Source organism: Enhydra lutris, unplaced genomic scaffold, assembly GCF_002288905.1.
Source record: "Enhydra lutris kenyoni isolate GAN:26980312 unplaced genomic scaffold, ASM228890v2 scaffoldscaffold22, whole genome shotgun sequence".
NCBI classification, from domain to species: Eukaryota; Metazoa; Chordata; class Mammalia; order Carnivora; family Mustelidae; genus Enhydra; species Enhydra lutris.
The window spans coordinates 595,648-615,890 of NW_019154106.1; the positions used below are offsets into that span (position 1 = coordinate 595,648).

The window sequence follows — 20,243 nt, forward strand, 5'->3', positions numbered from 1 at the left end:
CGGGCCACGGAGCCCAGTGGCGGGGGAGCAGGGGCCAGCAGCCCTTCTAGCTGAGGGGCTGGGGGGGGCAGGGGCCACTGTCTTTGGCTACAGGCAGAACCCGACAACCGCCCGGCCCGCTGGCACCCAGGGGCCCACAGGGGTCCTTCCGTGGGACAGGAACAGCTGCTCTGCGCTGGGCTCTGTCCAGCAGCCCTCACAGCCTCGCCGGGCTCACCGGGCCGGTGTGGGCAGTGAGAGGCTGAACCCCTCAGCACAGCCCGGGGGTCCAGAGCGGAGAGAGCCGGCCCGGCCGCAGTGAGGGCTGCGTGGGAGGGGCCGCGTCCTCTGGGCAACACCGCCAGGACGGCCCCTCCCCACATTGCTGGTGAAGAGGCCTGGCTCCCAGCACCCCTCGGCCACCGCTCGAGGACTGCAGCAGACACCGAACGGAAAACCGAGAAGAGTCTGTATTTCGCGTGTGAACCGGTCACTGCATCGCTGGGGGAGCGTCCGTCCGCGCACGGCCAGGCCTAGAGCAGGTCGTAGAAGTAGTCCAGGCCCTGGCCCAGCTCCCACATGGACACGCCGACGCCCAGCTCCCGGGCCAGCTGCAGCCGCGCCTGCACAGACTGCCACCACACGAGCGTCAGCCAGGCCTCCCCCCACCCCCGGCCTCGCTGAGGGCAAGGGTCATTGTGGGAGGGGCTACACCTGCCACCCCACCCCCAGCATCAAGGCCGGCCCACGCGTACCTTCAGAGTTGGATAGAAGACCAGGTGCCTCCCACCGCGGCTTCTGCAAAAGACGACGGGCCTTCTGCCTCCGGCCGGCCTCTGCTCCTCCCGCCACCCCCATGCCACCCCCATCCCGAGTGGAAGGGAGAGCCGGCCCCGCCTCCCCTTCCAGCACAGGTCTCTGCATCGCGCAGGGAAGGGCCCTCCTCGGGTCCCACTGCTTGGGCCATGCAGCCCTCAGTGGGAGGCGGTGCTCGGGCTGGTGGCCCCGGAGCCCTTGGCCGGCCTGGGCAGGCACACCCCTCACCTAGGGCCTCCTGCCGGACACTCACTTCTTGTACTCGAAGAAATGCTCTGCTGCCTGGCTGTCCCACACGATCCGGGGCCTGTGGTCCTTCAGCATCTGGATGTACCTGGGGGAGGCCGCGGCACGGGTGTGGGCGTCCTGGAGACTGCCCGGACACCTGAAGGGGCCACGCCAGCTGAGGCTGTCACAGGCAGGCAGCAGGACGCGGAGGCTACGTCCCGTCGGTGTAGGCAGTGCCCGCAGCACACCCACTGTGGGAGGGTCACGTGTGCCCCCGTGACACGGGAGCACAGAACAGTGCCTGGGACCCTCAGCCCTGGGCCCGCGTGGGCTGGGGGCCGAGTCCTCCCTCGGGGGCAGGGGAAGGACAGAGATGCCGACAGACGGGGGCTGAGATGGGAGCAGCGGGACGGCGGCACCTGTGGCTGCGCGGCTAAGTGTGGGACGGCACCAAGGCGCTGGGCGTCCCGACTGGGCCTCTTGCTGTGTCCTCCGTCTGCCCCACGAGTGTCCGTGTGGACACAGTGAGGGCATGTGCGTCTGGGGGCAGAGCAGGCGCTTGTGGGACTGCTGAGTGTCACAGGAGAGGCAAATCCACAGAACGTGGCTGTGGTCACCAGTCATCCGGGGGCTGCTGCTAAGAGGGTTCAGGGCTCCTTTTTGGGTGAGGAAACTATGGAACCTGAGGTGCCAGCTGCACAAATGAAGGCGCCGAACAGGCCTGCCTGGCAGGCTTGGCCACGCTGAGTTTGTGGGTGTGAAGGACGCCTCCCCCGATGTGACAAGGCCTCAGATCGGAAAGTACCCCAGAGGCCAGACAGAATCCGGGTGCACGTGTGCAAGACCCGCCACAGCCAGGGAGGGAGAGCCCTGCGGAGGGTGGGAGGGGTGCAGGGGCCCCTCCACTCCAAAGGAAACTAGCCTGTGGCTTCTCACCTTCTGTGGCAGGGCCTGAGGTCTCCCCGCACGCCACGCTGGGACCCCTGCCCCCACGAGACCAGAGGCAAGCGACAGGCTGGGCCGAGCCTAAGCCGTCCATGCTGGACCGCTGCCGTGCTGGCCCGCGGACCTGCCCGCACCCCGACCTCAGGAGGGGTCCCCGCCAGCCCAGATTCCTGACCTCCCACTGGCCAGGGGTCCCGGGGCCTGACAAGCACGAAGGGTGGGACCCACATGCCCCATGGCCTCTCCTTGCCGCCAGCCCTGCGGCAGCCAGAGCCACCGCACCCCAGCCTCTGCCAACCCAGGGCCCCCTCGGAGCAGTCCCGACCCAGCCTCCCCAAAGGCCGTGCAACAGTCTTCTCAGGCTGGAGGTGGGGAGAGCATGGTCTCCCTGATGTAGGCCCACGCTAGAAGTTCAGTGGGTTCCGGGCCAGTCACGTCTCAGGTGACGGGAGGACCCTGGCATGCAGGGCCCCCTGACAGGCAGCGGGACTCCCCCAGGGCTGCCCCTCATGGGCAGGGCACAGCAGAAGGCACCCGGGGAGCCAGGCCGTGACGGATGGGCACCCTCCAAGCAAGGTGCATGAGGCGGCCCAGGACCAAGACAAGAGCAGGCTGCTGGGAGGCAGGACCCAGCAAAGGGAAGGAGGACGAAGACCAAAGCAAGGCCCAGGGCTGGACAGAAGGCCCAGAGCCACGGGAACTCAGACCCGAGAAGCAGCCCAGGGAGGCCGCCCAGGGGCTGCTGGAGTGAGATGGGGCACGGCGACGGGGACACAGCAGCCTGCCTGCGAGGTTCACCCTACAGCTCCCCGCCCATGGGGCCTTCGCACAGACCTGCTGTCCTTGACCAGGAGGAGTGGGATTCCCAGCACCGCTGTCAGGCCACAGGGACTGGCCTTGCCGGGAAGTGTCCATCCCCAAGCCCCTGAGTGCCCGGGACGCTCTGGTGCCCTGGATCTCAAGGAGACTGCCATGTATGACCTGCCCGTTAGGGACCCATCTGGCTGTGGTCCAGCGGGGGCTGCCTTTCCCTGGGGTCCTGGGGGGATCCCTGGGCAGGGGCAGGAGAAGCCCCGCCGGGTGGGGGCTGCAGGCCCCAGAGGTTCAGAACAGGTGTCCACCTGCACTGGTGCTGGGGATCTCGTGGGGCTGGCTAGGCCCTAGGGAACATCTCGGCCCGCCAGCGAAGCAGGACAGCCTCTCGGGCAGGGCTTGGCAGGCACGGGGATCTACAGATCAGCACCTCGACCCACACCACCTCCGCGGGCTTCACAGCTGCCCAGAATCCCCAAACTGGAGACTGACCAGGCCACACAGAGGAGCCTGGCCATGGTCATGACAGGTCTGTGTGTTGTCTGGGGATGGCCAGTAGAGACTAGTAAGTTGGGAGGGACTCTCAGGCACTGCAGACCATGGTCCCTGAGGCCCCCTTGGCAGCCACAGAACCCAGGCCTGAGGGAGCTGGCCTCCTGCCCCCACCACGGTCTCCTGGCTCCGTCTGAGGCCGAGCAGATGGTGAAGCGGCTGGTCCCACACTCCCTGGAAGGGACTGGGGACACCTGCCACAATGGGCCCAGGGCTCAGCGTCAGAGAGGCCAAGATAGGGATGGCAGACAACCCTGAAACAGGCTGCCCCGGCTACTACTGGTGCAGAGCTGGGGAGCCTGAGTGACTGCGGGGCCCCCCAGCACCCCCACCTGGCCCATCGTCAGCTGCGTGGGGAACAGGGTGCATCACTGCAGGTTCCTGCGGGGGCTGGCCAGGGTGTGTCTCCTGGTGAACTGCCTTTCTAGGGTGCCCGACCAGAGCCCGCCCCCCAACCCAGCCTCAATCCAGAGCCTGGCTGAGCTGAGCTCTAACATCTGGCTCCCGGATCAAAGAGGTGTGGTCCTGAGAGGGGCACCCATGTCAGGCCCCTTCGCGGGCCAGGAGGACTGCCCGGAAGAATCAGGCTGTGGGCAAAGGAGGTGGAGACAGACCCACAGGGGCCCGAGGGGCAGCTCCCTGTTGGTGTTACATCGGTGGGAGGCACTCAGGTGCAGGGGGGCTCATGCCGGCTGGGAGGAGGGTGCTCAGCCCACATTGCGGTGGTGGGGGGAGTCGCCATCACCCCACTCTGTGTCTTTGTTCTCACCAGGAGCTGTGGTCCTTGTCTGGACTGCAGCTCTCACCCCAGACTGACCTGGGGTGGGGGATGCGACGCCCTCCCAAGGCTCGACTCCTCTGTTGCGGACGCAGGGAACATCGCTCCTGATCCCCCGCAGCCCCGTGTGCCTTTCAGAGCCAGCTCACGGTGCCGCGAGGCCCAGAGAAGGTGCTGTGCCAGGAGCATGCTCTGCTTGAGACCCCGCTTTGGCAAAGGCCCCCTAAATGTGAATCTGACCGCATCGGGGGCTGTGGGGAGCGACCACACTGAGGGCCACGTGTTTGCCCCTCCATACCTCATCTGGGGCTCGAGGCTCAAAGGTCCCTTGTTGGAACTGCAGCCCTGTTTGCCACTGGACCAGTGAGAAGCCCTTCCTGGGACCCCGGGGGCTCCTCACAGGGCTCAGAAGCCAGCCCCCCAGGAACTCCCCCCACCATGGCCTCTCCTGCCCACCGTGGAGGGTGCAGCCCCCAGCCTACCAGCATCCAGAGGGGGACTCCCGGGGAGGGGGAAGTGAAGCAGAACGTGGGCCCCCTGGGGGCACCTGCTCCTTCCCTCAAACATCCCTGGGAACTAACGACACTTTTATCCACCTGGACCCCACTGCACAGGCAGATAAAAGACCAGGTAAAGCGTGCGGCGTCAGCCCCTTCTTCCCTGTAGCCTGTGATCACCTGGGGGCTGTGCGGGGACAAGGGGAGAAACGGGGGAGGGGGGACGAGGAGGGGGACGAGGCGGGGGATGAGGAGGACCCCGGGAGCCACCATTAGGACCACAGTCTCTTGCCTGGTCTCAGGGCCCCAGGCCTGGCCCCATTCTAAAGTGAGGCAGGCAGAGGCCTGGGGTGGAGGGGACTCTGGGGTAGCCTGCCGCCACGGCCCTCCCGAGAAGCAGACGGGACCCCTTGCCTGCTTCAAAATCCTCAGGTCGGTCAGCACCCAATGCCCAGAGGCTACAGTGTTGGCCCTGCCTGCCGGCCACAGGCCTGTCACCACCACCCAAGGCCCCTCAGCCCCTCTTGATGGGAAACACCCACCAGTCAGGGCTGAAGTGGGACAGGCGGCCTGGCCTCCACGTGCCCTTGAGGTGCATGGGCCACTGCCTTGCCAACTCAGCACCGCGCCCACTCCGACACACGGGAGGCCCGCTGAGCTGCCATCTGCCCGCCGGGGCGCGGAGGCCACGTGGTGGCCCCTGCCTGACTGGTCGGGGCGGCCTGAGTTTACCCAGGACACACGGCCCAGACGCATCCTCGGGCCCGCAGACCCGCCTACGGCCAACCTGCCACCCTCAGGCCGGAGCCATGCCGCTCCCTCCTCGGCCTCCTGCCCGCAGGGGAGGGGGCTGGCAGCCCGAGTGGGGGACATCTCAGAAGACGGTGAGGAGCAGGATGGGGGGGGCAGCCAGAAGTCCCGCAAGTCTGAGGGCAGGTGGGGGGTGTGGGACTCACGGCTAGACTGGGGGTTAACAAGCCTGAGGGTCCACGCCACGTGCTGCTGTGGGCCCACCCCAAGTGAATACGGTGACTCTCCCCCCAGGGGTGGTGGCAGGGATGAACTGCGTCCCCCAGATTCCCATGCTGGAGCCCTGACCCCGAGCACCCCAGGATGTGGCCGCATCTGGAGCTGGGGCCTCTACAGAGGTGTTGGAGGGAACATGGGGTCCCCGGGGTGGCCCTGATCCCGTGTGACTGGGGTCCTCACAGGAAGAGGGGATCAGGACATAGACATGCACGGAGGAACGACCCATGAGGACCCAGGGAGAGCACGGCCGTCCGGAAACAAGGAGAGAGGCCTCGGGGCAGGGGGCGGGGGGGCGCCCTGCCCGCTCCTGCATCTGGGACTCCCAGTCTCCGGGACCAGGGACAGTGAGGGTCTGCAGTGTCGGTAGGGGAGCGCAGGCGGCCTGAGCACCACAGGGCTTCTGCCTTCTGGCTGCACAGGCCTGGGCCAGCAGAGCCCGAGGCTGGAGCAGGGTAGGCAGGGGGCACTGGGGCCCTCTGGCCTCACATGCAGGATCCTACGCCCGGCTGCCCGGTTGGCACACAGCGTTGCGAGGCTCCCTGAAGGCCTGGGGGCTGGTGCTGGGAGCCCAAGCTCTGGACACGGCTCTGCCACTGTCTCTATGAGCCAGGCACCTGGTCAGGGACACCGGGCAGAGCAGGGGCCCCAGCAGTACTTCTAGAACTCTCTCAGCAATCCCATCAGTGCAGGGCTGCAATGGGGGAGGGGCAGCACAGGAGGAGCACAGAGCAGCCCTGGCCGGAAGGACAGGTGAACAGGAGCGGGGAGCTCTCGGGGACGGGGCGGCCTGGTGCCGAGAACCCCAGTCTGCTTCAGGGAGATGGGGCAGCGCCCCTGCCAACTGGCCAGGCACCACCTCAGCCCCCAGGAGCTGAGGAGCCAGTCCTTGGCCTCCTGTCCCGGCTCCTGCTGTTTATGCCACGCCACCTCCCCAGGCCCTTCCCAGCAGAGAGGGGCAGGTCCTTGTTCAGACAGAGCGCGCCCGGTGCCAGGGACAGGCGAGGGCTGGGCACTACAGGCTTGCACTGGACCCCAGCATCAGCTGTGCAGACACAGGACGTGGTCCTGGTGGGGCCACCACCGGCCCGTCCCCGCCACAGAGCACAGCCGATCCTGATGTCCCCCCAACGAAAGGGACAGCCGAAGTGAGAGGTGGTCGTGGCCCCCCCCATGGGCATTCTTCCTTGTCCTGGAAGCCAAGCCCTCAGAGCAGGAGGGGCCTGGAGGAAACAGGGAAGCCCTCCCCCCAACCAGGGTAGGTGGCTAGGAGCAGCCCCTCAGAACGCGTGAGTCTAGCCAAGGGCCAACCGAACAGCCTCCACCCCGGAAACTGCTGGAGGGTCTCCATGGACAACAGGTCTGGATAGGCGTAGACCGGCCTGGCGGGGCAGCACACTGAGCAGTCAGCTCCCCCGCCCAGGATGACATGCCGGATCCCTGGCAGAGGCAGGCCTGCAGGTGACCCACAGAGAAAGCGCCTGCAAGGAGAGCAGGCGCGACAGGCAGGCCCCCAGGCCGCCGCATGCGGACCCGACCTGCACCGACGGGACGGGAAGGCGCTCCAGAAGAGCGCCCAGCTCGCACGGCGTCCGGATGCCCCAAACGAAGCAGTTCACAACATCTGGAGTCCGCCCCAGGAGCACAGGTCCGCAGGGCAACGGCCAGACAGGAGGACGGGGAGAGAAGCGCCGGCAGACCGGACCCGGGGTGGCCGGACTCCGAGCGCGGCTGTCGCAGCCGAGCCCACACGTGCGAGGAGCAGGAGACGCGGGGCAGGACACCCAGCACGGACCTCTGGACGTGAGCCCCACAGCGCGGGAGCGGGAAAGGCAGGGAGCGGACAGCACGCGAGCCACGGGCACGGAACGCCAGTGAACACCGAGCGAGAGAGGAGACGACGTGAGTGCCAGCGAGCGGGGACGACTGACCTGACGCACGTATTTGAGAGCCCAAAGGAGAAAAGAGGGAAAAAGGGACAGAAAAAAAAATTTGAAGAAAGTGGCCAAAATTTTTCCAAATTTCATTACAAGTATAAACACACGGGTCCCAAAAACTCAATGCAAACCAAGTGCAAAACAGAAAGAAAAGCACATGAAGGGACGGCCACCAAACCGCGCCCGGCGCCGTGTTGCCAGACAGCTGCAGCAGGAAGACAGGGACGAGACCGCCTGGGGCCACACGTCCAGAAGCTCTTCCAGAAAACCAACGCCTGAGGCTGACAGAATGTGCCACCAGCAGAAGGGAAGGAAGAGCCACGAGGGGCCCTGGGCAGGAGAGACCCCACATGGAGTGTGGGTGCGCCCAAACTGAGGGCCTCCTGGGCCAGGCCTGCCTGTGGACAGGGCAGAGCCCCAAGGGGTCGAGGTGTGTCCCGGCGGCAGTGCTAGGACGGTGCCCCCCAACCCGACAGGCTCAGACCCTGCCCCTCCCCAGCTCTAAGCCACCACCCCCGGGAGACTCGCAGACCCATGGGAACAAGGGCTGGGGCACAGGCCAGCACAGGAGGCCGTGCCACATGGTGGGGACCCTGGGCTCACCTGGCCCCGATGACAGGCTCACGTGTGTCCCTGGAGGCTGCATAGTCCATGCCATAGAGGTTGAGCCCCAGGAGGATCTTGCTGCGCCACTTGGACTTGGGGTCCAGGACCTGGACACAGGCTCGAACCCAGGACAATGGTGCATTGGGGCCAGGCCTGTGGGCGAGGGAGGAGTGGGTTTCAGCCACAGACAGAGACCTCCCGCCATGTACTGTGGGCACCCCAGGCTGGCGTGGCGGGCCACGCGGGGGGGGGGGGGGGGTGTGCGCCGGAGCTGGCCCCCCCCCCCCAGGGGCGGGGGCGCCCCGGGGGGGGGGGGGGGGCCCGGGGGGGGGGGGGGGGGGGGGAAGCACTGTGACACCGCCCTCGCCCCAGGCTCCCTTGGAGGCAGTGACCCCACCCACAGCAGCAGCTTCTCCTTAGCAACAAGGCAGGCCCAGTGCCAGCGGCCACTATGCTGGCACAGATGGACACCCCCCGATGGTGTTCCCATGAGAGCTGTCCTCTCCCCTCTCACATGCCCTGAAAATGTGAAGGCTCAGTGCAGGGGCAACTGTGGGCTTCAGGGGTAAAGGGACCAGGCCCCCTATGTCCCTGGAACCAAGAGCTGACAGCAGTATGGCTCCAAGCACGCTGGTGACAAACCAGGCCTTGCCCCCTCTGCCTGTCCAGTGTCCAGGCCCCAGAGGAGGTGAGCATCTCTGTCCCAAGGCATAGAACCCATGGGGCCCTTGGTGCACACACTCACTGCTGTGCTGTGGGGTAGTCGTAGGTCATGAGGCTGAAGCCGTCCAGCACAGGGGCCAGCTGCTCAAACTCCTTGTGCGTGAACACGCCCAGCTGCTCGGTCCTGCGACAAGAGCCGCGTGTCCTCCACTGCCCATCGCTCACAGCCCAGCCAGCCCCATCCCCAGCGGGCACCTGCGCCCACCCGGAGCCCGAGCAAGCTCCCAGACCACGCCCCTTCCTTCCTCCACTCGGGGAGGCTGCAGGTCACTTTTTTTTTTTTTAAGATTTTATTTATTTATTTGACAGACAAAGATCACAAGTAGACGGAGAGGCAGGCAGAGAGAGAGAGAGAGAGAGAGAGAGAGAGGGAAGCAGGCTCCCTGCTGAGCAGAGAGCCCGATGCGGGGCTCGATCCCAGGACCCTGAGACCATGACCTGAGCCGAAGGCAGAGGCTTTACACAGTGAGCCACTCAGGCACCCCAGGGGACCCCACTTCTCATGGTGCCGACTGATCTCTTCTCCAGGGAGGACCCTGTCCCATCTCCCTGCTCCCGAGGCCACATGCTTGTAGCTCGACACTGCACCCCTTCTCCTCTGCTATCTGCCCCCAGACACCAGAGAGGGGTCACCTATTGGTGGTAAACCCCAAGTCCTACCCCCGACCAGCTCTCTGGCACCCGGTCCTCTTTGGGGTCAGTGTAGGTTCTGTGCGTGGCCACTGGGCTCTGCCACTAGCCACAGGGTGGCCCCCCAGCAGCCCTGCTGGGCACCTGACAGATGGTGTGTGGAAGGCAGGTGTCACCGCCCACACTCGCCCTATCTGCTCCCCACGGGCCTGGGGGCCACTCAAGCCTTCGGCTCCTCCTCCACCGGGAGATCACAGATGAGTGACGGCTCTAGGGCAGCAGCTCTACGGGGCATGGTTGCGACCCCGCAGGCAGGGCTCAAAGTCAGCACGGCTGCCCGAACTAGCAGGCCTCCGGGAGGTGGACGACGGGCACGATGGCGTCCCACTACACGATGACGTCCTGCCACAGAAAATGCCAGGACGTGGGATTTGTTGGGCCTGCTGGGGAGCTGTCAGCAAGTGTGTATGGGGTCCCTGACGTCCATGGGATGAGCTCCTGTGGGCCACCACCAGCCAGAGCCTTGGGGAATCACTGGGCTGGCTTACAGCTGGGACATGCACACTCAGGTAGCCAGGAGGGCGCCCATCACACTCGAAAGCCCCACCCTCAGCCCTCACCACACTGGCCATAGTCCCCCCAAGATCCCCCCTCAGCTGCCTTAGCACGGTGCTTTTGCCCTTGGTGGCTAAAGAGTGAGGGGCGGGCTGTCTACTTCCTGCCTTGGTGCCAGGAGCTCAGGGTAAGAACCCCTGGGCACAGATGTACCCCACCGCAGTCCTCCTGCCCTTCCAGGCCAGGCCCAGGGGGGTGGCCCCGAGGAGCGGCCAACCCGTCACCACCCCGACTCTCCAGCACATCCTCCGCACCCCTGCTCTATGCCTGTGCCAGAAGCCACTAGGCTCTGTGGAGACAGCTGCAGGTGGGCACCCCGGCCCTGCCTCTGCAGATGGCGCCTCCTGCACCTATCCCACGGGTGGCTCCTGGCTGTAAACAATGACAAGGCCAGGCCGCCCCCGCTCCCCGAGCCACCCACAGAACCTGAGACCCGGGAAATGGGCAGCAAGCGCCGTAGCCAAGCCCACAGGCTCTAGAGGGCCTGTCCCTCGGCCTTCGCAGAGGAAAGTTCCAACCTCAGGCAGCCACAAGAGCCCCGGGAGCAGCAGCCCCACCAAAGCCTCAGGACACGCGCACCCCACACACATTCACCAACAGGCACATAGACGTCCGTATGTGCAGGGTGAAGGACAGACAGATGAGGCTCCGGCTGCGCTCCCTCCTGGGCTGAGCAGCACCCGCCCCGCTCTAGGAGGGAGGTGCCGGCCCAGGGACACAGGTGTGGACCGAGGACCTTGAAAGTGTGGGGAGAAAACTCCGCTAGCAGACCGACGCCCTAGTAATGCAAAGGGCACAGGGGAGCACAGTCCACAGCCTCTGGTGGCACGTGGTGGGGACTGTGGGGCACAAAGGCCAGGCTGGTGCTGTCCCAGGGAGCAGCTGTTGTAGCTGCTGGAGTGCCCTGCAGGCTCCATGTGGCAACTGGCGCTTCCATGAGCCCACTGGGCTCTGAACCACGGCTGGACATCCCAGGCCCCGGAGGCACCCCCATGCGGCTCCCACCCTTCAGCATGGAGGGACGTGCTTGGAGGGACGGCGCAGCCTTCCGCCGCGGACGCGCAAGGACATGCCGCTGTGGCTGATGCGGGTCCCCAGCTCCACGGCACCTACCCACCCAGGTCTGCCACCGACCAGGAAGGAGCGGCCTGCCCCCAGCGAGCTTGGTACTTACCCGGGCGCGACTGCTGGTGGGATGACCAGGATGGCCAGCAGCCGGGCCTGGTGCAGGGCCTCAGCCAGGTGGGTGAGCATGTGGACGAGACCCCTGCGAAGGACCCGGAGATCAAGGACAGGAAGCCAAGGGGCCTGAGCCTAACCTGCTACGGGGCAGGTGCCCCTGTACGGGCACTTACCACCCTGGAGGGCTCCAGTGAGGCCCTACACCACGCAGACACTCAAGGCAGCCCAGCAGGTCCCGCAGGGGCCACCCTCCCCCCAAACTGGGCCTGCTCAGAACGTGGCTGGTTCCGGTCCTTCCTTGCTCAGGGTCACCCTCAGAATGGCATGGGGGAAAAAAAGGGCGTCTGGGCAGCATCTCATCACCTTTGGACTCTCCCAGACACAAAGCCTGGCCCAGGGGTGAGGAAAGACCTACAGGTGTCCTGGGTGCTGACTTGCTGGTGACTGGGTCAGCCCAGGCCACGAAACACCACTTGACCTACTGGGTGTCAGGACCAGAAAAGCAAGGGCAGCTGCACCAACCAGGCTTTGTGCTGAGGCGGAGTCCTAGCCCAGTGCCCCAGAGCACTGGCCACAACTCCCCAGCCCCCTCTTGTGGTCACCCGCGAGCCTGGAAGAGCCAGACACAGCCGCCTGTCTGTCCTAGGGTGGGGGGTATCCTCGGCCCTGCGACACACGGAAGGGACACCCGTGGGTGGGCAGCAGGTGCAACTCTCCACTTGGGCCTGGACATGTCTCAACAGGAAGTGGGCCACCAGGTCGGGGACGGAGGGAGCTGCAGTCATGGGCTCTTCTGGCCCCTAGAGACACACCAGGTATGGCCAGTGGAATGGAGACTAACCCGGCTCCGGGCCCCCCCTCCCCCTCATGCCATGCAGCGAGGACCACCAAGGGATAGGCGCCCAGGAGCCCTGCAGGAAGCCAAGATGCTTCTGGGTTGTCCGGCCTGGGCCCAGTCTGCAGAGCACAGTGAGTCCAGTGCCCACGCACGGGGCCAATCAGAGGGGCTGGGGCAGCGGGACACTCACCAGCAGGGATGGTGGGTGTTGTCCTGGCTACCCTTGCACAGCCAGGGCACAGGGCCCAGTGCCCACCTCAAGGCCCCACAGACATGCGCAGGGTACAGGTATGGCCCCGGCTGTCTGGACAAGAATGGGCTGGGTACCGACCGTGGGAGCGTGGCTCAGCAAGAGCGGGGCCTGGCACGGGGGAGTCTCTCCTGCAACGAGGCGGCCTGGGCTCCGGTCAAGCCCTTGCGGGGCACGTGCCCCATCCGTGCGGCCAACAGCTGTCACGTTGTCTGCGGCACTGTCACCAGCTTTCCTAGCTTTCTGGACGGCCCTGGGACTGCATCTTTGTGAGAAGGGAAGGCTGGTGTTGTGCTCCTGGGGCGGCACTCACCAGCTGGGAACCCAGGGTCACCCGTGTGCCCTGGGCGCGCATGGAGGGGACCAGGCCACTCACTGGAGCTGGGCGCCAGCCCTACCTGCTCCAGCTGCTCAGACCACCTGCTCCTCCCCAGAGGACTTGCGTGGGAGGGAAGCCGGAGGATGCTGGACCCTGGAGTCCAGGGCGTCCAGGCAGCACTGTACCATCGTCCCCACCACACCGCACAGGCTATGTGCCCCACAGCATTTGCCCACAATGGTCTTTCCGGGCTGACCTCTCCAGAAGGAAACGGTGCCCTCGGACACCTTGTAAGACGCCCCAAAGAGGGTGACAGGTGGGGACGGCCTCATGAAATGTTCCCGTCATGCCTCCCTGCAGCCTGGCCCATCCCGTCCTGGGAGATGGCTCCCAGGTAGCAATGTGGCCCGAGCCATCTGCTCTGCTGGCTGCTCTCCGCCCCACTCCACCTGGCCTGCCCACCCTGCCGGCCGGCCCGTCACACATGCCTGCTACATCCTAGCTGCGGCTCAGGTGCTCACCCCTGCGGTGAGCGGGCAGAATCAAGCTGCCTGGTGAGAAGCCGCAGGGGAAGGACTCTAGCTCCACCTCCGGAAGGTTCTGCAAGGTCACCCTGTCAGGGCTGTTGCCTGGGAGGAGTGGTGAGGAGGGTCTCTGGGCTGAGCCAGGACCCCTTGCACACTGGCCCTATGCCGGCTCCCGACAAACACGGGAAGCCCCTCAACTTGGCTCACGTTATCTCTACCCACCCTCCCCCACAAACTGGGCCTCAGGGCCTTCCCGGGGCTACGGACTCGGGCCCAAGTGCGGTGGGAGCCACAGCTACCCAGCCAGGCCTGCCCCTCCAACCCTGGGCAGGGAGCCCCCAGGCCGGGCACCAGGCAGAGATGAGAGCCAACGGCACGCCTTCCACCTGCACTCCGACGCCGCCTCTGAGTGGGCAGAGAATGGCCTGCAGCTGCAGGGCAGAAAGGGGGGGCCGCCCGAGCCCAGGGCTCCCTGCTGGGGCAGCCGGGCATGGAGAAGCAAGGCGGGGGAGCGGCTCAGGCTTCGGGCTGAGACTTCTCCAGGCAGAAGAGGGAGGGGATGGCTGTTCCAGAGCCAGGGGTAGCTGGCCGCCAGCCTCTGCTGCCCCTGGCCCCGTGCAGGTCACACCACTGCTCTGCTGTGCAAACATCCGAAGCGCCCCGCACAGAAGAGCTCGACAAACCCCCGTCCTTTGTGGGGCTGACCCCATGACCCTGACAGAAATGGGTGGTCGCCACTGCAGGCCACACCTGACCACTCCCACTCTGCCTGGTCACTCTGGTCACAGGCGGTGTGGGTGCCACTGCGAGGGGAGCACGTAGAGCCTGCAGGCCTGGGCGGCTGCTCTCGTCCTAGATGACTCCGTAGCCGCACTCTGTGGACCTCTTCTCGGCAGAGGAGCTCCTGCTCACATCCCAGCCTCCCCTTGCCGTTACCACCTGGGCCGGTCTCCCCTGCTAGCATTCCTGGGGGACGCTTATCACACTCCCTTCCCCATCCATGCAGCATGGTGAGGGCCAGACACTGGCCCTCGAATGCTTCTGAGGTGCCGTCCCGGCCCCGGGTGTAGGAATAGGGCCCTCCCCATGACGGCGCTCCCTCAGTCCTTCCTTCAGCCTCCTCCAGGACGCCGGGGGGCCAGGAAGAGCACACAGCCCACTCACACGTGCTTCTGGCTCAGCAGTTGGCTCCAGACCTCCACCACGAAGCCGTCAAAGTGCTGGCTCTGAAAGGCACAGGGCAGGTGAAGAGGGTCCGATAGCCTCGGAGAGGTGGGTGGGAAGGTGACAGAGCCAGCCACCACCACACATCGGGGAGGTCATGGCAGGCCCCGAAGCCCCTCTCTGAAGGGGGCAGTGTGGAGGTCCCCACAGGAGCTGGGGGCAGAGGGGCTCAGCCTCGTGTGTCCTGTTCACTCATGTGTCTCTCCAACCCCAACCCCTGGGGGCCTGGAGGGCCGGGAAGGCAGTGGGCAGCCAGGTATCTCCCAAGGGAGGCCTCCCTAGCCCAGAGGACCTCTGTGGCCAAGAGAAGCCTAGGGCAGCCTCTGCTGACTGCATGCAGTGCCAGGCCTCACCTTGGCCACCTGGACCACGGTCTTGCCAAGCTCTTCTATCTCGTCCTCGCTGTCCAAGACATTCCGGAAGTCCTCATGAGTCCAGTCCTCAAACAGGAGTCGGGGCACTTGGGGGAACAGACCCACACAGGGATTGTGACCCCTCTGTACTTGGCCCTGCCCTCAGGGTAGCCCCGGCCACCAAAGCAGAATGGCCACACAGCTAAGTGCCCATAAGGCCTGGCAAGGGAGGGGCATCAGGTAGTGCCGACCTCTTTTCCCTGCACACACCAAGTTTCTGAATGCCCAGACCCCAGCTTTCCAGCTCCTCGCTGCCTGGCTCCTACCGGACTGTCTTCCACCTGGATCAGTCCCCAGCCGGCCCCACCCCGCATGGCTCCTCCTGTGCAGCTGTCACCTGTTCCCTGTTCCAATCCCCAGACCCCGCTAATCCCACTGTGCTCTGGGAACACCCTTGCCAGCTGTGAGCCCCGGGACTGGGCAGGTAGGGCTGGCATCACTCTCAGCCTGGTCCTGCCAGGGCCTCTACCTCACAGTGTGTGGCTTAAGGGCTGGGTGCCCTGACAGCCCAGGCCCACCGGACTTACCTATCCGTAAGCCCTTGGCCTGCTTCCTGACCGCTCGCATCCATCCTGTGGGATGAGGAGAGGACAGTCAAAGCAGGGACGCAGGAAGACCCAGCCCCCTCCCAAGGGAGAAAATGCTGGGGCACCTGCAATGGACGTGAAGAGGGGAGGCGGCAGGAGAGACTCCGTGGGTCTAGCCCCCTCCTCCTCTTCCCCTCCCTTCCCCTCCCTTCCCCTCTCCTCCCGCTGTGGACCAGCCAGGGCAGATCAGACCTCTGGGCCACCAGAGACAAAGTGGTGGCACTGGCCACATCTAGAGAAAGGTGGCCTCCAAGGGGGCTGGGACTGTTTCTTGGAGCTAAAGGGTGCCTGAGGGCCAGGTCCCAGTGCTGCCCAGCCGTGTCCGCGGACACTGCTCTCCCAGCATCAGGGAGGGCTTCGGGTCTTGGAACACCACAACTAGCTAACACATCCCCTCTTCAAACTCCAGAGGGGAACAGCTATGTGAACTTGGGTGCGTGCTCACAGGGGTGGCCGCTGAGACAGCTGGGCCCTCCCAGACACCTCCTCCCTGGACCCTGCATACAAACCACCAAAGGGGACAGAGTTTGGGCCAATGGCAGACCGTCTCACGCTCGTGCACACACACTCAGCTATACACACAGTCCCACACAGAGTCACACCCTCACACGCACACAGGCGGACATGCACTCACACCCTCTGAGCCCTCAGGACCAGCACAGACGAGCAGCAACGCGAGAACCTTGGTCCACGTCGTGAAGGCCCGTGACGTCGAACATCTCCCGACCCCGCCGCTTCAGCTGCAGCCACACGGGCGAGATCTGTGTGAACTTGCCCCCGAAGACCTTTGCAACATCATAGCCATGGCTGTTCCACTGGCAGAAAACGGAGAACAGGTGAGCGCACTTGCGGCTGTGGACAGAGGGCCCTAGAGACACCTCTGAACCAGGACACCACAGGCCCACCTGTGCCATGCAAGACAAGTCCCCAGAAAACCCATGGGATGGCTGTCACTTGTTCCATCATTCTTTTCCCATGCCCCTGCATGGCCACAGCCCTGGAAGGTGGACTCCAGTGGCCACCTTGCCCTCGGGACCTCCCTATCCGCCCCAGGGCCCAGCTTACTGGAGTGACGTAGCCCAGGACATCCCCGGCAAAGTGCCTCTCCCGGGCCTTGGCTGAGCAGTAGCTACGATGCTCCAGAACGACATCCTCAGCCCTAAGGTCTGTCACCACCAGACCCCGGTCTTGGGCAGGCTTCTCTGAAAACTGAGTCTGAGATAAAAGCAAAAGGACTAAGCGGTCAGGGTCTGCCGTCCACAGGCAGGCCACAGGACCTTGAGCAACGGTCCTCTGATCAGGCAGGCACTGTGTCCTGGGACCAACACGGTGCCGCTGACCGGAGCCCACAGGGAAAGGCCCACCCTTGAGGAGCTGACAGTCCCTAAGGACTCACTCTCCTATCCCAGCAAAATGGCACAAAGGCGTGGCGCGTCTCTCGTCCGATCCACCTGACTGCCACGCAGGTGACAGAACTCCACAAGGCGGGACGAGAGCGCGGCCGTGGGAAGAAGCAGAGGCAGAGTGAAGGCCGAACTCTGGGCTAGCGAGGGCCAGCACACCCTCAGCCCCACCACCAGAAACTGCTCCCCCTCAGGCCATCAGCCAGAGCCTGGGGCAGTACTGGCCAGCGGCCCAAGGAGGCCAAGGCCCTAGGCTCTGGGCCCACAGAGTCCACCATCATAGGCCTCGACACACGACCCCAGGGGGCAGGAAGAAGCCAGCCTCCGGGACACGCCTACCTTCTCCAGCAGCGTCTTCGAGGCGGCCTTTCCGGCATCTGACTTTGACAGAGTAGTACGGACGGGGCTGCAGGCCAGAGCAAGCCACAGTGCGCTGAGCAGTGTCCTCATGGCGGGAGCGCCACAGTGCGCTCCAACCTCAGGGGCCGGGGGCTGCGGGGAGAGCAGAGCACACATGACCACCAGCAGTGTGCGGTGTCCCCTCTGCCAAATAAGCCCCTCACAGGGCCTGGGTCCTCATGGCACTGGCCTGGGCACTGGTCCCAGGACAGAGCCCTACCCAGGGCTAGCCCCAGCAGCCTGCCCAGCCCCCAGCACTGCTCGGCCCCTTGTTCTTCAGATGCCCAGAAAGGGGTCTCCCTGCTGCTAGTCAGAAAACCTTCCCCACTGCCTCTGGGCTGCCCTGACCATGGTGCCATCTGGGAAAACGGTGGCTGCCTCCCACCAACCCAAAGAAATCCAGGCTACTGGAGGGCTTAAGTGTGAAACAGCAGAGCCATGGAAAGGACTTGAAGAAAATATGGGTGTCTGCTTCTGTAAACTCAGGCGGAGAAGGCCCTTCCAAGTATGCCAGCAGTGTGGCGGTTAGGGAAGAACACGCCAACAGAATTCATTACACAGAAATGTAACACTTTAGGGGCACCTGGGCGGTTCAGTCGCTGAAGCGTCTGCCTTCAGCTCAGGTCATGCTCTCAGGGTCCTAGGATCAAGCCCTGCGTTGGGCTCCCTGCTCAGTGGGGAGTCTGCTTATCCCTTTCCCTCTGCCCCTCACCCCCGCTTGTGCTCTCTTCTCAAATAAATAAATAAAATCCTATAAAAGAAAGAAAGAGAAAAAGAAAGAAAGGTGACACTTTAGGGGCGCCTGGGTGGCTCAGTTGGTAAGCAGCTACCTCTGGCTCAGGTCATGATCCTGGGATCGAGCCCCGCATCGGGCTCCCTGCTGGTGGCGGGGGGGAGCCTGATTCTACCTCTCCCTCTGCCTGCCGCTCCCCCTGCTTGTGCGCTCTCTGTCAAATAAATAAATAAAATCTTTAAAAAAGAAAAAAGTGACACTTTCATTTAGGAAACAAAAAAGCAAATTTAAAGAACTAATAAGCCAGGAAAAACAATAATTAGAACGAACTTCACAAAGCATTCCTACCCATTATCTATCCATAATGAGCAAAGAACTCTTACAAATCAAGAAAAAGTCAGGTTGCCTGGGGGGCTCAGTCGCTGGGTGTCTGCCTTCGGCTCAGGTCATGATCCCGGCGTCCTGGGATCGAGCCCTACATCGGGCTCTCTGCTTGGCGGGAAGTCTGGGTTTCCCTCTCCCACTCCCCCTGCTTGTGTTCTCTCTCTCACTGTCTCTGTCAAATAAATAAATAAAATATTTATTAAAAAAAGAAAAAAAAAGAATAAGGGGCACCTGGGTGGCTCAGTGGGTTAAAACCTCTGCCTTCGGCTCGGGTCATGATCTCAGGGTCCTGGGATCGAGCCCCACATCAGCTTCTGCTCAGCAGGGAGCCTGCTTCCCCCTCTCTCTCTCTCTGCCTGCCTCTCTGCCTACTTGTGATCTCTCTCTCTGTCAAATAAATAAATAAAATGTTAAAAAAAAGAAAAAAGAGGGGCGCCTGGGTGGCTCAGTGGTTAAAGCCTCTGCCTTCGGCTCGGGTCATGATCTCAGGGTCCTGGGATCGAGTCCCGCATCGGGCTCACTGCTCTGCAGAGAGCCTGCCTCCTCCTGCTCTCTCCGCCTGCCTCTCTGCCTACTTGTGATCTGTCTGTCAAATTAAAAAAAAAAAAAAAAAAAGAAAAAGAAATAAAAAGAACAAGAGGCTCCAATAAGGGGCGCCTGGGTGGCTCAGTCAGTTAAGCAGCTGCCTTTGGCACGGATCATGATCCCAGGGTTGTGGGATCGAGCCCCATATTGGGCTCCCTCCTTGATGTAGAGCCTGCTTCCCCCTTTCCCTCTGCCTGCCACTCTGCCTACTATCTCTCTGCCAAATAAATAAAATAAATAAATAAAATCTTAAACAAAAAAGAAAAAAGACACTCCAATAAAAAATGCCCCACTGCAAAAATATAGGAAACAAAGAGGTGCGGTCATACCTCTTAGTACAGAGAACCTCAAACTCCCTAACACACAGGTACCCCATACAGACATGCAATCACAGATACCCTGTAAAGCCAGGCAAACCCCACAATACAGATACCCCATAATAGAGATACTTTGCAATACAGACACATTGTAACATAGAGATGACCCATAATGCAGAAGGACCCCATGTTATACATGCCCCAGATACAGAGATGCCTGTAACACAGAGACGCCCTGGAATAGGCAGAGACGCACTGGAACATGCGGAGACCCCCTGGACTATGCGGAGATCCCCTGGAACACACAGAGATCCCCCAGAATACGCAGAGACATCCTAGACCACACAGAGATCCCCTGGATTAGGCAGAGATGCTCTGGAATACGTGGAGATCCCCTGGACTACAGAGAGGTGCCCCGGAATACGCAGAGATCCTCTGGAATAGGCAGAGATCCCCTGGATTACACAGAGATCCTCTGGAATAGGCAGAGATGCCCTGGATTATGCAGAGACGCTCTGGAATAGGCAGAGATCCCCTGGACCACACAGAGATCCCCTGGATTAGGCAGAGACGCTCTGGAATACGTGGAGATCCCCTGGACTACAGAGAGGCACCCCGGAATACGCAGAGATCCTCTGGAATAGGCAGAGATCCCCTGGATTACACAGAGATCCCCTGGATTACGCAGAGATCCTCTGGAATAGACAGAGATCCCCTGGAACACGCAGAGATCCCCTGGATTAGGCAGAGATCCTCTGGAATAGGCAGAGATCCCCTGGACCACACAGAGATCCCCTGGATTAGACAGAGACGCTCTGGAATACGTGGAGATCCCCTGGACTACAGAGAGGCAACCCGGAATACGCAGAGATCCTCTGGAATAGGCAGAGATCCCCTGGATTACACAGAGATCCCCTGGATTAGGCAGAGACGCTCC

General features: G+C 63.3%; 1 protein-coding gene across 2 annotated transcripts; it reads right to left on the reverse strand.

Moving 5' to 3' along the window:
• Positions 1-430: 430 nt before the first annotated feature.
• On the reverse strand, positions 431-18,432 carry LOC111149760 (chitinase domain containing 1). Of its 2 annotated transcripts, none has more exons than XM_022507015.1 (12): positions 17,228-17,380; positions 16,551-16,700; positions 16,168-16,300; positions 15,426-15,470; positions 14,839-14,945; positions 14,426-14,487; positions 11,320-11,412; positions 8,923-9,024; positions 8,175-8,330; positions 1,049-1,129; positions 735-777; positions 431-611 (listed from the first exon to the last, which is right to left on the reverse strand). In XM_022507015.1, exons 1-12 carry the CDS (start codon positions 17,336-17,338, stop codon positions 513-515), a joined length of 1,182 nt encoding a protein of 393 aa, XP_022362723.1. In that variant the 5' UTR covers positions 17,339-17,380; the 3' UTR covers positions 431-512. The 2 variants fall into 2 exon arrangements, with proteins under 2 accessions (XP_022362723.1, XP_022362724.1); XM_022507016.1 differs by lacking the exon at positions 431-611 and adding an exon at positions 18,404-18,432 and having other exon boundaries at positions 1,024-1,129.
• Positions 18,433-20,243: the final 1,811 nt, after the last annotated feature.